This window comes from Rhipicephalus microplus, chromosome 3, assembly GCF_043290135.1.
Source record: "Rhipicephalus microplus isolate Deutch F79 chromosome 3, USDA_Rmic, whole genome shotgun sequence".
Classification (NCBI taxonomy): Eukaryota; Metazoa; Arthropoda; class Arachnida; order Ixodida; family Ixodidae; genus Rhipicephalus; species Rhipicephalus microplus.
This window is the reverse complement of record NC_134702.1, coordinates 48168416-48185628: the sequence shown is the minus strand read 5'-3', so window position 1 is coordinate 48185628 and position 17213 is coordinate 48168416. Positions and strand designations below refer to the sequence as shown.

Here is a 17213-nt window from a genome sequence, read left to right as displayed (position 1 = left end):
AGTTCTCCCAAGAATCAAAAATATACCTTAAGCTGACAGCTGTCTGTCTATGTCTGTCTATGTCTGTCTATGTCTGTCTGTCTGTCTGTCTGTCTGTCTGTCTGTCTGTCTGTCTGTCTGTCTGTCTGTCTGTCTGTCTGTCTGTCTGTCTGTCTGTCTGTCGATCCGTCTGTCTGTCTGTCCGTTTGCCTGTCCGTCCGTCCGTCCGTCCGTCCGTCCGTCTGTCTGTCCGTCTGTTTGTCTGTCTGTCTGTCTGTCTGTCTGTCCGTCCGTCTGTCTGTCTGTCTGTCTGTCTGTCCGTCCGTCCGTCTGTCTGTCTGTCTGTCCGTCCGTCTGTCTGTCTGTCCGTCCGTCCGTCTGTCTGTCCGTCCGTCCGTCTGTCTGTTTGTCTGTCTGTCCGTCTGTCTGTGCCATATGGTAAAGAGTAACAATAAGATTAGAGTTCAAGAATAACCGAATTACAAGAAAACCCCAGCTGTAACCGAATAGTGTGCTGCCGAGAAGCGAACGCGAGATCGTTTCGTAAGCTGCTCGTTTGCGAGTGTCGGATCGTTACCTTCAATGCATGCTGATGCAGCACGTTTACATAAAATCTTACGTAAGTTCTCCTTCAGATGGGAGGGCAGGCTTAACGCACACTCAGGTAGCCGTGTGTGAAATGCGGACTCGTTAGAAAATTCGAACACGGTGACAGAACAGTGTGAACTCACGGGCACTGGTGTAGCCAGAGGTTCGCACGCCGAGCCCGTGCCCTCCCCCTCCCCCCTTCCTGCCGAAAAAGATTTCTGTCTATGCTCTTGCTCCCGGGACAGCGCAACTAGCGGGACACGCACAATACGTGCAAGTTTGGAGATGCAGGCAAGGTTGAGATCGGGACGTACCTTTTGTCTTGTTTGTACTCGAAGCATAGGCTAAAGACAATGCCCCAGTATTTTTCCTACAGCCCTAGAAAAAGAAAATCATTTGACTTTTTTTTAGAGTTCTGGCTTGCCACGTATATCACTCTCTTTCGTCGACACTCTTTGGGGGTCATTATATATACTCTCTTTTGAGAGTTGTGTGACCGAAAAGGGTGATAACGTGCCTCTTTAGAGTGTGTCATATACATGTCACGTCAGGACTACGCGAAAGGAGTCAGACATACTGTTTTTTTTTTTTTTTTTTTTGTGCATGTGTGCTAGACACTGGTATCCTTGAGCGCGACCAGAGGCCTATACAAGTAGACGCAATCACAGATACACGTATTGTCGGCATTCGTAGAGATGGGACAACGACCGGCGAACCCGGTTTCCCGCGTATTGTGGTAAGGAGTCATATAACAATTTTTAATGAATACCACGGGTCAGCCAGGTTCGTCGCCTGACTTCCTACTCCAGGTGCCGGCTGTCGACCATGCTATATAGAACGATCGCGTACGTACATCCTACGATCATACATCACGCGCACGATCACCCACACACGTAACAAAAGAATCGTTCATGAAATTTTGGTAAAATACCTAGTTTTCTAAGATGCCAACACTGTTTTTGCATTGCGCATCGCGCAGGTATTATATATTTTGCCTAGATAATTAGCGATGAAATGCTCGCTTTTGAAAATGAAAAGCAATAAAGCGAGAGGTATACGGTTATTCATATTGGTTAGCTTGGTTTACTGTTCAGTTACGCTTCTCGAGGCGTACGGCTCGTTCTACCGTTTCCTCAGCTGAGTGTCTCCTCTTGGTTTTGTTCCGACGACAAAGCCTAGCTGTTTTCAGTCTTTCCGACTCACTTTCCATATCTGCCGATGAATGCCACTGACCCGCCTCTTCTACGACGCAACGCCGGCTCCTCCTCTGTTGTAGCAACGCGGTTTCACCGGTTCCTCCTCTGATGTCATGCCAGATGGCACGGCGAGCATCTGCGACTGTTGCTAGGCAACAGCTCAGCACGCGGTGCGGCCACCGGCCACAGCGAAACGGCGAAGTTACGACCAATGTAGCTCTCGCTACAAAATAGTAGTAATGCCCGCGTCTCTTTGCTGGCCGACGCTCGATATGACCATGGTCTGAAAAACGTCTTAAAATGATCTGTTGTTTAATGTGTTAAAAAAAAGCGTGAATAAGTATGTCTATTCGGTTACAAAGCAGTCACGAGCACACAGTTTGTGTCCTATTGTTTCCTCAATGTTGCACGAGTCACATCTGGAGGTGCCTAGCATTCCTATGCGAAATAAATGTGTTTTTGTTGAAAGTCACTGCTTTTCTTGGGTGGAACAGAAAATTGTTCTAGAAGCGCTTTGACCAAGGCAACTTGGTGCGACGTCCTGCAAAACTCACCAGCATGAAAGACGAAGACGTATAAACAAAGACGTCCCCCTTAACTTAGCAAGCGGCACAGAAAAGCTACGTCTCGATTGGAGAGATGCGACTGTGCTTCCTTCCTATCCTTCAGAGCGCTCTTCATTTTATTGGAACGTTTATGGAATTATCAAAGTGCGAACAACGTGCAATAGTATCGGATGCTTGCAACATAAATTTTCATTTGCATACTTCTTCAACGAAAGACGGCCTTCGAACTAAAAATTGTCTGGTGCATATAGTTTCACCGATGTCACCGCTTCTTTCCGTGCAGCGCTTTCGTGTTATATATATATATATATATATATATATATATATATATATATATATATATATATATATATATATATATATATATATATATATATATATATATATATATATATATATATATATATATATATATATATATATATATATATATATATACACACGATAAAGGCGTTCCAACCTTATTTTAAAACTGCAAGCGTGCGCACAGCAACCGCTTTAGTTTTCGGTTTTCGGAGCCTTGAAAACTAAGCTGGCTGGGGAAAATTAAGGTTTTCTTGGTTTGCTGTTTCGTGGGTACATGTGTACTCTGTACTCGGAAATCTCGTTTCTTCGGGTGATTGAGATCGTCTTATTAAAGTTTGTGCATTTATTAGTTTTACAGCACCAAAGATAGCTCCAGTGTCTTGTAAAGGCCCGCATGCCTTTATTTTTATGTTATATATATAATTTTCTACAAAGGCGATACCAGTGAAATGTAACGCTGCCTTATAAAGTAAAGTAATTGTCGAATTTTTTCAACGTCCACATACGTTCAAAATTGGTGAAGAGCGCTCTGAAGGAAGGAAGCACAGTCGAATCTCTCCCATCGAAACCCAGCTTTTATGCACCGCTTGCTAAGTTAAGGGGGACGTCTTTGTTTCTACGTCTTCGTCTTTCGTGCTGGTGAATTTTGCAGGACACGGTGCAAATGCTGCTTATCCCCCTCACAAAAGTAGAACTTCCTGTAAGCCGTATCCACTTATATAGCACCAAGTGCGCTGCAAGAACGAAAGATTAAGCCTAACCTTTGCGTGTTGCAAAAAGGTCAGGCTTGGCTTTTCATATTTGCAGTTGTGCTTGTCGAATGGCTATATATGAGGAACCGTGTCTAGCCGATTTCCATTGCATGGCGTGTGCCCTTATGTGCGGAACCCCGGCTGATTATATACTGCTTGAATACCTTCACATGCACTGTCCTCCCATTCTGTCATGAAGTTGAGTTACGCCGTATGGAAGTCGAACCCGTGAGCCCATCATACTCGAGGCTCGTACGCCCCATTTACTACCACTGGCGCTTTTTGTGGATGCAACGCACGCAGTTCTAAAACTCGCTGTACAGTGACTATGCTCTGTTTCAGTGTATTCACTATATGGCATCGTAAATGAGAAGGTTATGTACGAGAGGGCATGATCAAGGAAAAGACTATGTCATGTACTCATATGCTAGCTTAGCTTCAAACGCCTGTATCCGTTGTATACTCTGAAACATCGCTTACGAATGAATGCACGTACATTCATATTTCATATTTGCCGTTCTGCTTGTCGAATGTGCACGCGTTACTCTTATTACCTCGTGACAAAACAAGCAGTGTTCTTGGAAGCGATGATTCGATGATAAGACTTGCCTTCGTCTAGTTGTAAGTGGCAGCCCTCGTTCTAATTCACTGTTCATCCTTTCTAGCCTCCGTCCTGTTTGGATTTTCTTTTCGTGTGATGTTGTCGCGAAGAGGAGGCGGCCATTCAGCCGTGCCTAACCCCGTTGCAACGTTGTTGCGTGCAGGTACCACGACGAGGAGCATGCAAACTTGCTGAACACCATGTGGTTGACGGCAATCACGTTTCTCTCCGTGGGCTACGGAGACATCGTGCCCAACACGTACTGTGGCAGGGGCATCGCGGTCACCACGGGACTCATGGTGTGTACATACACTGCACGGTTTTACCTTTGTTTCGTTTTTCTGCTGGTGCCCGAACGAATGGTGGTGTCAGGCAGCATGCATAGGCTATTGATGACGGTTTGTTTTTTTATTGAATGTATATAAGGAGAGGTTGGTGTCAATGCGTGGCGCCGGCTACTCCTCTTCTCTTGCACAAAAGTCGACATCGCATATTTGGTAGCAAACACAAGGCTCTACATATGTATATAGCACAACGCTTACACAATGAGTCCACGTTCTTCAAAGCTGAGTGTCCACACCACACAGAAATGTGTCCACACTACATAGAAATGTGCCCACGCCACACAGAATTTGTAAAAACACATGTATTTGTTGGCTTATATGTCATTTGTTCTCGCGTGAGATGTCATTTGATCTATATGTTTTTGGTGTTCCGGCGACTTTGGCGCGACGAAACTTGCTGGTACTTGGTATTTTATGTGCCTGGCTCACTCAAAAGACAATAAATTTCATTTTTTGCCGACTAGAAATTACGTACGCCCTAGTAGATACCGTCAAAATTTATGACGTCATGGTGATTTGTGTGGGAAATTCAAGGTGGTGTCACCATCTGCATTTTCTTTTTGCTTTGTTTATCGCTTGTCATGCGAATGCTGGTGATTTTGATATCATGTAAGCTTAGTTGACTAATACAAGAAAAATTGTTTTCCTCTTCAATGTCCCTGTAGGGAGACGTTACAAGCTACTTCATACGCGAAAGTGTTGGTATTATCTCAAGTCACCATCATATGCACGCAAAAAAAAAAGATAAACGCGTCATAAATTGGCATGAAAAGAAAATTCACTCGAGATTTATGAGAAATAAACATGTCGTAAGACGTCACAAAGAATGCAACTGCAAGACGTCACAAAGAATACTAGATAGACGGAGTTGCAATGCTTGATATACTTTATGGACGGAGTGTAGCTGAAAATAATGGGGTACATTACTGCTCTCATGGCGTAACATATAATGCAACCTGTAGTCTCATAAAGCGGATATAAGTTTTTATTCTAACTTTGATTGACAATAATAAAGTTGCTTCCAGGGATGACTTTACGGCGAGAGCACTCTTTTTTTAGTGACTGCTGCTATCCACGGGCTCAATAACTCCGTTTTGTTAATTGGTCTTCAATCAAACATGGTTCACTATAAATTACCTCATTGCAAGCCAAAAAGCCGATATGGCTGTTGAGGCCTGATTGGCATAATAAAGCATAGAATCCTGGATGAACAGACTCGTCTCGCTAGTTTTATCGTCGTTTTGTATCGCACCGTCGTTTGTTCCGGGAATTTTCGTGTTTATCCACCCAGAGAAATTATAAAGAGTCGGCTTTTTCCACGTTTCTCGTTTTTTGCATTGTGCGACCCCCTCCCCTTCCCTTCTCCACTCCCAAGGGGGCTCTGCGTTCCACCAATTAGGTGCCACGTGTCGCACCAATAGGACTTGTTGGCGTTCGTTAAACATCCCTGGCGGTTCTGCGAAAAAAAGAAATGTTCGTAGCTGCCATATTATCAAGGCGCTGTGGACAAGCAAGTGCGCTCCCCAACCTAATCTAACCTGACCTGACCGAAATGAGGATCTGTCAACACTGCGTTTTCTTCCTTTGCTCATTAAAACACCGTCGTTAATTAAGAGCCTAAATACAGGAACAATACGCAACTATTTATCTTATTTCGGCATGCCGGGTCGATATACAGTCGCCACATTCTCCCATTATGGTTAGTTGCCTATTCTTACAGAGAATTCTCTTATTCTTTATTTATTTTCTCCTTCTTCCTCTCTCTCTTTTTTTCCTTCTTTCGTTCGTTAGTTTTTGTTTGTTTGTTTGTTTGTTTGTTTGTTTATTTGTTTGTTTGTTTGTTTGTTTGTTTGTTTGTTTGTTTGTTTGTTTGTTTGTTTGTTTGTTTGTTTGTTTGTTTGTTTTGTGAAGAAGAAGATGTGCCTGCAGCAAGCAGCATCGCCAACGCCCGGCTCTCTCGGCTCGTGCTTCGGTTCATTGCTGTGCCCATCGCTGGACGGTTCTTCACGCTGTCTCGTCGCTGTCTTTAACGGCTCATAAACCTCCTCACATTTGGTGGAAGGTGCTGTTAATCCCCGTTGCTACACCCTGGAGCTGCGAAGCCGTACGCTACCACCTGTCATGACTACCAACGCCACTACATCGACGCCTTCGCTCCAGTTCAACTGCCCTGGCCATCCTACGCTACGGGAGCCGAAGGTCTTCAGCGGTGCGGATGGGACCGACGTCGAAGACTGGCTCGAGCACTACGAACTGGTGAGCGCCAACAATAAGTGGGATGAAGCCGACAAGCTGGGCCACGTGATATTTTATCTCACTGGCGTCGCCGAATTGTGGTTTAATAACCACAAACACAACATCCCCACATGGAGCGTCTTCAAGACGTCATGTGCTGAAGTGTTCGGTCAGCCGGCTGTCCGCAAGCAGAGGGCAGAACAGCGCTTGCGCGTCCGCTCTCAGCAGACTGGCGAGACCTTTACCAGCTATATTGAGGACGTCGTCGACCTTTGTCGATGTGTGAATGACACCATGCCCGAATCTGACAAGGTCAAAAACATCCTGAAGGGCATCGACGACGGCGCATTTCAAATGCTCTTGGCAAGAAATCCGAGCACAGTTTCCGAAGTCGTCACCTTGTGTCAGAGCTACGACGAGTTAAAGAAGCAACGCACTCTGACTCGGCAGCCTCAGCATGGTGGTGAGTCACTGTCCAGTTTCGACACCCTGCCGGACAATTCACCGCTGCGTCAGCAAGTTCGAGCCTTCGTCCGTGAGGAAGTCACCCGCCAACTTTCCCTAGTGCCCTTCACCCACGAGACCACCACCCGTCTACCTGCCCCGCTTCACACTGCTATTTCGGAAGAGGTTGCCCAAGCTGTTCCTCTTGCGCACCGCGAGCCGCCTCTATCCAGCCTTGCCCACTGCCAGCGTGCCGCGCAGCTGGTAGGCCCTCCTGTCGCCTATCCGCCAGCCGTGCAGCCTGTGGCCGCGCCCCTAACGTATGCAGCGCAGCCTGTGGCTCCTCCTGTCGCCTGCTCGCAAGTGATGCAGCCTGTAGCAGCGCCGTTCACATATGCGGACGCTGTGCGTAGGCTTCCGCAACTACCCTACACCTCGCGCTCACAGCCCGCACACCCGGCTGCTTATACTGCACCTTGGGCGGCACCACCAGTAGCCAATTCTTGGAGGACGCCCGATAACCGACCGATATGCTACGCCTGCTTTACTCCCGGACTCGTTGCCCGCTACTGCCGCCGTCGACCTCAGACGTTCGGCGACTATGTCCGATCGTCGCAACCCGGCAGCCAACCCTTCGCGCAATACGGGCCGGTCTCGTCACCTCGCTATGCCCCTCCTAACGACCCCGACTTCGTGACGCCGCGCGCACCCTCTCCTCGTCGGCGATCGCCCTCCCCCATGCGTCGCCGGCCCAGACCTTCTGACCAGGAAAACTAAGCACCGCAGTTCAAGAGGCAAGAACTTTGCCATTTTCGAACTGTCTAAGCCCTCGCCCCTCTCCTGCTAACGTGGTCGCAGTAACTGTTGAAGGTTATTCTACTTTCGCCCTTGTAGACACCGGCGCCGCTGTTTCTGTTATTGCCGCTAATGTCTGCCGTGTATTACGTAAAGTCATGACGCCGCTTTCGGGACTGTCACTCCACACCGCAAGTGCACAGCAAGTAACGCCTCTCGCAGCCTGCACTGCAAGAGTGTCCATTGAAGGCATTGTTTACACTGTGGAGTTTATTGTCCTCGCTGTCTGTTCGCATGATGTCATCCTCGGATGGGACTTCCTATCCCGCCATAACGCCGTCATCGACTGCGCACGCGCTGAAGTTGAGTTTTCACCCTTTTGTGATGTCCCATTACTTGACGCTCTTCATCAGCCGCCGAAGTTGTTCGTGCATGAAGACACCGATATTCCACCTGAAAACTTCGCACTTGTTCCAGTTTCATGCAACGCCTACACTGATGCTACAGTCTTTTTTATGCCTTCCGATATCTTCACGAGTCGTCGAGCTCTACCGCTGCCTTTCGCAACGATTGACCTCGCCGCCGGAAGAAGCAATATGTTCATACTCAACCCGCTTTCCACACCTGTCACTTTGCTTGCGGGGGAATGTCTCGGCCGCGTGCAGGATCTCGACCCTTCGTCTTTGGTTGATGTCCCGGATGACTACTGCGACCACCCAAAATCACTGTCGGCCCTCGAGGAGTCGTCCAAGGATACGTTTTCCAGCGCCATCGCCGACACCCTCACTCCCACTGAACATGCCGACCTGCTTGATCTTCTGCAAGAGTTCCGGAATTCCTTCGATGTGTCCCAACCTCAACTAGGCCGCACGTCGCAAGTCAAGCATCATGTTGACACCGGCCTACACCAGCCACTGCGTCAAAGACCATACCGTGTCTCCGCTGAAGAGCGCCGCGTCATCAACGATCAAGTCGAAGATATGCTTCGTAGAGAGGTCTTTCGACCATCTCACAGTCCCTGGGCGTCTCCTGTCGTCCTGGTGCGTAAGAAAGACGGATCTATCCGATTTTGCGTAGACTATCGTCGTTTGAATAAGATAACCCGCAAGGACGTATATCCTTTGCCGCGCATTGATGACGCCATTGACACCCGTCACGGAGCGGAATTCTTCTCGTCGCTGGATTTGTGGTCTGGCTACTGGCAAGTTCCAATGGCTGAAGCCGATCACCAAAAAACTGCATTTATTACACCTGACGGACTATACGAGTTTAACGTCATGCCCTTTGGGCTTTGTAACGCGCCCGCCACGTTTGAACGACTTATGGATAATACGCTACGTGGCCTCAAGTGGGATATGTGCCTCTGCTACCTCGACGATGTCGTGGTTTTCTTGCACGACTTTCCTACGCACCTCCTTCGCCTCAGGCAGGTTTTGACTTGTCTGACCAACGCTGGCCTGCAGCTTAACCTGAAAAAATGCCGCATCGCTGCACGCGAGCTCGTCATCCTAGGCCACATCGTGTCGAAGCACGGCGTATTACCTGACCCAGCAAAACTTCGAGCAGTCGCAGAATTTCCCAAGCCGACGACCATGAAGGAACTTCGCAGTTTTGTAGGCCTATGCTCATATTTCCGGCGCTTTGTTCGAAATTTTGCATCCATCATGTCACCATTAACCCAGCTTCTTCGCGGTGACGTAAACCTCTCCTCCTGGTCCCCTGCATGTGACGTTGCCGTCACTACTCTGCGCCGTCCGCTCACCTCGCCACCTATTCTTCGCCACTTCGACCCGACGGCTACTACCCAAGTGCACACCGACGCCAGCGGCGTCGGGCTAAGTGCTGTCCTCGCCCAACGAAAACCCGGCTATTCAGAATACGTTGTAGCCTACGCTAGCCGCACTCTGGCGAAAGCCGAAACTAATTACAGCGTGACAGAAAAAGAGTGTTTGGCTCTGGTGTGGGCGCTTGGAAAGTTCCGGTCGTACTTATACGGCCGCCCGTTCGATCTAGTAACTGATCACCACGCGCTTTGCTGGCTCTCCACGCTGAAAGACCCTTCTGGCCGCCTTGCGCGATGGGCACTCCGCATCCAGGAGTACGACATTCGCGTCGTATACCGCTGTGGACGCAAACACTCTGACGCTGACGCCCTGTCCCGCTCACCTTTGCCACCAGATCCGACGTGCGGAAACACGTGCCTCCAGTACTTGTCATCGTTAAATCTTGACTCAATTGCCACCGAACAACGTCGTGACCCGTGGATCGCATCTCTTCTCGAATATCTATTCGGTACGCCCAACCTTCCGGTATCTCGATCCCTCCGACGTCAAGCTTTTCATTTTGCCATCCGCGATCAACTTCTCCATCGACGCAACTACTCTCCTGATGGCCGCCGGTGGCTACTGGTCATTCCACGCACTTTGCGATCGCAGGTATGTGCTTCTCTTCACGACGATCCACAATGTGGCCACGCCGGGGTGTTCAAAACATATGAACGCCTTCGCCATCGCTATTACTGGCGCGGCATGTACAATTTCGTACGCAAATTTGTGCAGTGCTGTCCTGACTGCCAGCGACGCAAATCAACACCGCTACGTGCTACTGGCGAATTGCAGCCACTTCCGTGCCTTGCCAAGCCTTTTGATCGCGTTGGCGTTGACCTCTACGGCCCCTTTCCATTGACATCAGATGGCAATCGGTGGATTATAGTGGCGGTCGACCATCTAACACGCTACGCCGAAACAGCCGCTTTACCGAGCGCTACCGCACAGGATGTCGCCTCTTTCATTTTACGTCAATTTATCCTTCGACATGGCGCACCTCGAGAGCTCCTTAGTGACAGAGGCCGCGCTTTTCTCTCCGAGGTCGTCGAATCTCTGCTTTCGGAATGCCACGTCATTCATCGGAAAACGACAGCATACCACCCGCAGACTAATGGGCTAACGGAACGGTTTAACCGCACGCTGGGTGATATGCTCTCAATGTACGTGGCATCTAATCATAGCAACTGGGACCGTGTTCTCCCATACGTGACATTTGCATACAATATTGCGATACAGACAACCACAGGATTTTCACCTTTCTTTCTTCTTTATGGACGTGACCCTTCCCATACAATTGATACTCTACTTCCCTACCGTCCTGATGCTTCCGAGTGTCCACCTATCTCCGATGCTGCTCGACAAGCCGAAGAGTGCCGCCAGCTCGCCCGTGCGTTCACCTCGGACGAGCAGCAACGCCAGAAAGAAAACCGTTGCACCTCTCTTCCGGATCCCAACTATGCCCCAGGGTCTCTCGTGTGGCTTGCCATCCCATACCAAACTCCGGGACTTTCATCAAAACTTGTCCCCCGGTACGAGGGGCCTTACGCCGTTTTAGAAAAAAACCTCTCCGGTTAATTACCTAATTGAGCCAGTTTCCTGATCGGATGACATGTGCCGGCGTGCACGTGACATCGTCCATGTTTCCCGCCTAAAACCGTATCATGAGCCTCTCCCTGAAACTTCTTAGGTCGCCAGGATGGCTCTTTTTTTTTTTCAGCGGGGGAGATTGTGAAGAAGAAGATGTGCCTGCAGCAAGCAGCATCGCCAACGCCTGGCTCTCTCGGCTCGTGCTTCGGTTAGTTGCTGTGCCGATCGCTGGACGGTTCTTCACGCTGTCTCGTCGCTGTCTTTAACGGCTCATAAACCTCCTCACAGTTTGTTTGGACGATTGAGGCTACGCTTTTTTCTTTCCTGCTGTTCCGAAATAAGTATAAGCTTACGAGGCTAGTGATAAAAAAAAACAATTCCAAATACATTCAAGTGGTTCAACGGCCAGCCTTGATCGATATAGGCTGAACACAACTCTTGTCATGACGAACATCCCTTCGACGGAGCAGATCGTTATCGTCATCACATTTACTGGCTCTCGGATGAAAGGAGCATTCATGTATAACCATTGAAAAGCCTTGCTGCGTAGTCATGTAGTACCTCTGACTGTTTCAACAGTTCTGTTTCAGCTGGGCTCTTGATCGCTTGTCGACAAATGAGATCGCGGTGAAGTCACCGTCTTCGATAAAACATTCTTCTATAGGATTAGCTTGCAGGAAATTCTACAGGGCCCCGTTCCTCTTTTCTTTTCTTTTTTTTATTTACAGATACTGCAGGGTCTCCTCGGGCCCGTGCAGGAGTGAAACACAAAAATACAATCAAATTATGCATAGTTATACACTGAACAGTTTGGCATAATTAAAATAGTGTACAAATAATATGTACACAACTTGAAAGTAACATTAATGTTTAGTACATATCAATCCTTGACAGACAACAGTATTTCACAAAATGTTTTTTACTATACACAAGTCACTTGATTCATACACAAATCAAGGTATTTTCAATGTACATCACTTTTATAAAAAAATAAACATTCGACATGTTTTATATGTTTTACTATGATTTAATATACAAGCTTTTTTCATTTATTTTTCTAGAAGAGCCAAGTTCGCTTTAACAAAAACAGGCAGATGCAGTTTCTTGCTACTGGCAGTATGGTCAGTCCTTATCCAGCACGTTTACCAGTGTGCTCGCATCGCTGAATTGTGTCAACTATATTCCAGCTTGAAAATGTATAGCCTCCTATCGCGGGTGTTCAGAAAAAAACTTGAATTTGGCTCTTATCGATTGCAATGTTTTATTTGGTCTTGAATTAGATCATAAAAGAAGCTTCAATTGCTGCAAATGAATGTTATAGCAACAGTTTGCGACAAAATTATCACCGTCTCTGGGCATCCGTAAATGCCTTCGTCTCATTGATATGTGGGGTTTAACGTCCCAAAACCACCGCATGATTATGAGATACGCCGTAGTAGAGGGCTCCGAAAATTTTGACCACCTGGGGTTCTTTAACGTGCCCCCAAATCTGAGCACACGGGCCTACAACATTTCCGCCTCCATCGGAAATGCAACCGCCGCAGCTAGGATTCGATCCCGGGACCTGCGGGTCAGCAGCCGTGTACCTTAGCCACTAGACCACCGCTGCGGGGTGTCTGTTGCAGGGTCGTAGTGGCAGTGAGTATACTTGTAGAACGAGTGGTATATCCACGCAAAAAAAAACGCACTATTTTGGACACTCGGCAGTGTTTTTCGTTCTTGGCACGTATTCAAGTATTTAGGGAATTCTTCACCTCCTCTTCTGCTTCTTCACTTGTTTTGTGCCAGACCATTTAAACCACTTCTTCAAAAAATATATAGGCGCCTAACATATACATTTCAATTGTCTTCTGTTTCAATCATACCGTCCTTCAGTGAATGAAAAACGTGACAGTGTCGGGAAAACCTCTAAAAGTAACACTGACATGCAGGAGCTGGAAGCTGGTGTCTTGCGCTTTCCATTAGAGTTTTCGTCTACACTATCATGTCCTTGAGCAAGCACCAATTCTTCCAAGAAAAAACAATTTGGCAGATCCCAGGTACCTTGTGAATTGATGTTATGTGAAGCATACGGAGGGAAGGTCACTGTGTTGTAATTTTTTATTCTGTGAAACGTGGCGAAACGGCTCTAAATATATGCACAAATCCTGTACGCATAGACATGCGTTAAGCAGTCTCATGTTTACTGTTGTATAACAATGCCAACAGCAGCAGGGGTATTAGCAACCCCAGAAGCCGTAAGCTTATATGTAGCACTTGTACCAGCGAGGATGGCAGCTCTGGACACTGCTAGATAAATGAGCTTCAGTGCATGACGCTTCACTACAGTTGTCTTTAATCCGACGTGATGGCTGTATGATAGGAGTACTTATGTGCTGTTTAAAAGATTGGATATCCAGCACTACAACCACAATTCACGTTTTACGAACATTACGGTCTACTTGAAAAGCAGTTCCGATTTCGAGACTGTCCGTTTGTCTGTCCATCCGTCCGTCTTTCTGTCCATCCGTCCGTCTGTGTATCCATGCATACGTCCATCTGTCCGTCATGCATCCGTACATACGTCCACCTCATGGGCACCCTCTCTCCGTTGCCCATTCATTATACTAGTCGGCGACTTCAATGTAGACATTGTGAACCAGAGGACCTATAGCTTCGCCCACTTCTCGTCGTTCACTTAGTGGAGATGCACAGATCTTTCTTACTGCTCCCGAACTAAAATTACCAACGTCTGTTCGCGCCGTTCCTTGGTTGATATGAAATGTCAATCGCATTCATTTCATTGCACCTAACCACAATTGATCTTAACCCGACGTGACGGCTTTGTCGTAGGATTACATATGTAATATTTATAAAATTGGACAGTCATCACTTCATCTGCAATAGACGCTTCACAAAAATTACGGTATGTTTGAAAAGATGTTTCGAGACCTACCCTGGTTCATGATGAGACAAGCGCGAAAATACACACACTCAGGGAGGACACAGACAAGCGCTCACTAGCAACTGAAAATTTTATATCGAAGTGAACACTAATAAATACATCACACGCATGTACGTCATTCCCGACTTCCCCTGTCATCATCAACAACGTGATATAACAAAATATGCACGCCTTACTCACACTTAGCGATGCACTGCAAGGAGTGCACCTGCCAGCCGAAATAGATAGATAGATAGATAGATAGATAGATAGATAGATAGATAGATAGACAGACAGACAGACAGACAGACAGACAGACAGACAGACAGACAGACAGACAGACAGACAGACAGACAGACAGACCGACCGACCGACCGACCGACCGACCGACCGACCGACCGACCGACCGACCGACCGACCGACCGACCGACCGACCGACCGACCGACCGACCGACCGACCGACCGACCGACCGACCGACCGACCGACCGACCGACCGACCGACCGACCGACCGACCGACCGACCGACCGACCGACCGACCGACCGACCGACCGACCGACCGACCGACCGACCGACCGACCGACCGACCGACCGACCGACCGACCGACCGACCGACCGACCGACCGACCGACCGACCGACCGACCGACCGACCGACCGACCGACCGACCGACCGACCGACCGACCGACCGACCGACCGACCGACCGACCGACCGACCGACCGACCGACCGACCGACCGACCGACCGACCGACCGACCGACCGACCGACCGACCGACCGACCGACCGACCGACCGACCGACCGACCGACCGACCGACCGACCGACCGACCGACCGACCGACCGACCGACCGACCGACCGACCGACCGACCGACCGACCGACCGACCGACCGACCGACCGACCGACCGACCGACCGACCGACCGACCGACCGACCGACCGACCGACCGACCGACCGACCGACCGACCGACCGACCGACCGACCGACCGACCGACCGACCGACCGACCGACCGACCGACCGACCGACCGACCGACCGACCGACCGACCGACCGACCGACCGACCGACCGACCGACCGACCGACCGACCGACCGACCGACCGACCGACCGACCGACCGACCGACCGACCGACCGACCGACCGACCGACCGACCGACCGACCGACCGACCGACCGACCGACCGACCGACCGACCGACCGACCGACCGACCGACCGACCGACCGACCGACCGACCGACCGACCGACCGACCGACCGACCGACCGACCGACCGACCGACCGACCGACCGACCGACCGACCGACCGACCGACCGACCGACCGACCGACCGACCGACCGACCGACCGACCGACCGACCGACCGACCGACCGACCGACCGACCGACCGACCGACCGACCGACCGACCGACCGACCGACCGACCGACAGATAGATAGATAGATAGATAGATAGATAGATAGATAGATACCAAAAGTGCTTGCTGTATGCAAACAAATGTTTCGCATTTAAAACTATCTTGTAGGTAAAATACAATAACAAAGCAACTAGTTTACAAGTTAAACAGATTGAATGCGGCCACATTGATTGTTTTGGTCACAATCGTTGGTGCAAATTTATTGAAGATGGTACAGTTTTGTTTTTACGCCATCGTGAGATTTAGATCAGTTCCGGTTTCTGGGTGTGGTTTTTTTTAGAAAAAAAAAACACCACATATCGGCGCAAGGTTTTACAAGCACACATGCATACGCATATGTGTGGTAGTGAAGCGTAAAATTTTTAGTTTTTCAATATTTTTTTTGAGTGAACAAGGACTGTCATAGATCTTTACGCCACTTGAGGAACGCAGATTAATAGGTTACCTTTACCCTGCGTATTCTCCCCCACATATTGCCTTTGCCTGTGGAGCAGCTGTCTCACTTTCTCACTCCCTCACTCATCCACACCTGAAGACGCCTGGCCAAGTTGTCCGTCAAAACATTGCATGGCCCGATGACAAAGCCGTAAGAACCGCTGGGAAGGCGCTGCGGAGTGCTAGCGCCATGAACTGCGTAGCGCCGACGTTTTAGTTAAGGCTTCTGCCCTGCTTTTTTATTATCACAATCTAGCGGCGTTGGGAGCTCAGCGGTGAAGTGTGCGCAGAAGGTGCGTGATCCGCGTGAACGGCCCGACGCGCGCGCGTGACCCACTTCTGAGGCCCTTGATACTTCTTTTTGTTTGTTTGTTTTTCTCGAAGCGTACACGTACTCGGTGAAGCGTCAAGCACCGCCACCTCATCGCCGTTCGTCCCTCGTCGTCCCCGCCTGTGTATTGCCGTTCCCTCCCCCTCCCACGTTATGTCCCTCGTCCCCACACCTCTCCCGGTTCGGGGGACTCCACTTTCGACGGCAGCTAGGCGACGTCGGATGTCCTCCCTCCTTATTAGGGAGCCGCTCACGAAGCGTGCCCTGTAACGAGACCCGCGCGCTACAGGACCGGCCCGATCGCTCCACGGCCCTGTTTCTTCCCGTCTCGTTCTTTTTTTCTGTTTTTAACAGCTTTTTTTTTTTCAAACCTTCCGCACTTCCTCCAATGTACAAGCCATGGAATACGGATAGAGGCGCTTCGCCTTCCTTTTACGCCCGCGAGGCGATTCTTTCGACGGCTTTTTCTATTTTTCCATCAAACATTCCACGAAGTCCCGCCTCTACTGTGTCGCTCTGCGTACAGTTTATCAACGTTTTTTCTTCGTAATTCGTTGCACCGTTTTCTCTGGCGCGTGTAACCGCCTGCTCCCCGTCAGGGTGCCCGGGTGATACCGTGTCCTTTCTTAGGTCCTTCCTTCCCTACTTCCCTTGAACTGCTCTTGGCCTTCGGTTATGTGTTACTTAAGCTCTTCCTTTCTTTCGATCTTTTCTTTCTTTGGTTGAAATTAGAAGTATGTCGGCGGTCTACCAACCCCACCTGAGCGGACCCCCACCGGTAGACGTGCTCCCGGTGTTCTGAGAAATTGGGGCAGAAAATACGGGGGGGGGGGGGGGAGGGAGTACATATAGAAAGAAGAGGGAGAGTACATATAAAAAGAAGGAGACGAATGCACACGGAA

The 17213-nt window shown here is 49.3% G+C and overlaps 1 protein-coding gene across 2 annotated transcripts in view; it reads left to right on the top strand.

The window, feature by feature from the left end:
- SK (small conductance calcium-activated potassium channel) overlaps positions 1 to 17213 on the top strand; it is a 576811-nt gene that overhangs the window by 542725 nt on the left and 16873 nt on the right. For both annotated transcript variants that reach the window (XM_075889441.1, XM_075889442.1), the window contains one exon: positions 4152 to 4287. In XM_075889441.1, coding sequence (XP_075745556.1) covers positions 4152 to 4287 — 136 coding nt within the window. The remainder of the gene's footprint in view (positions 1 to 4151; positions 4288 to 17213) is intronic.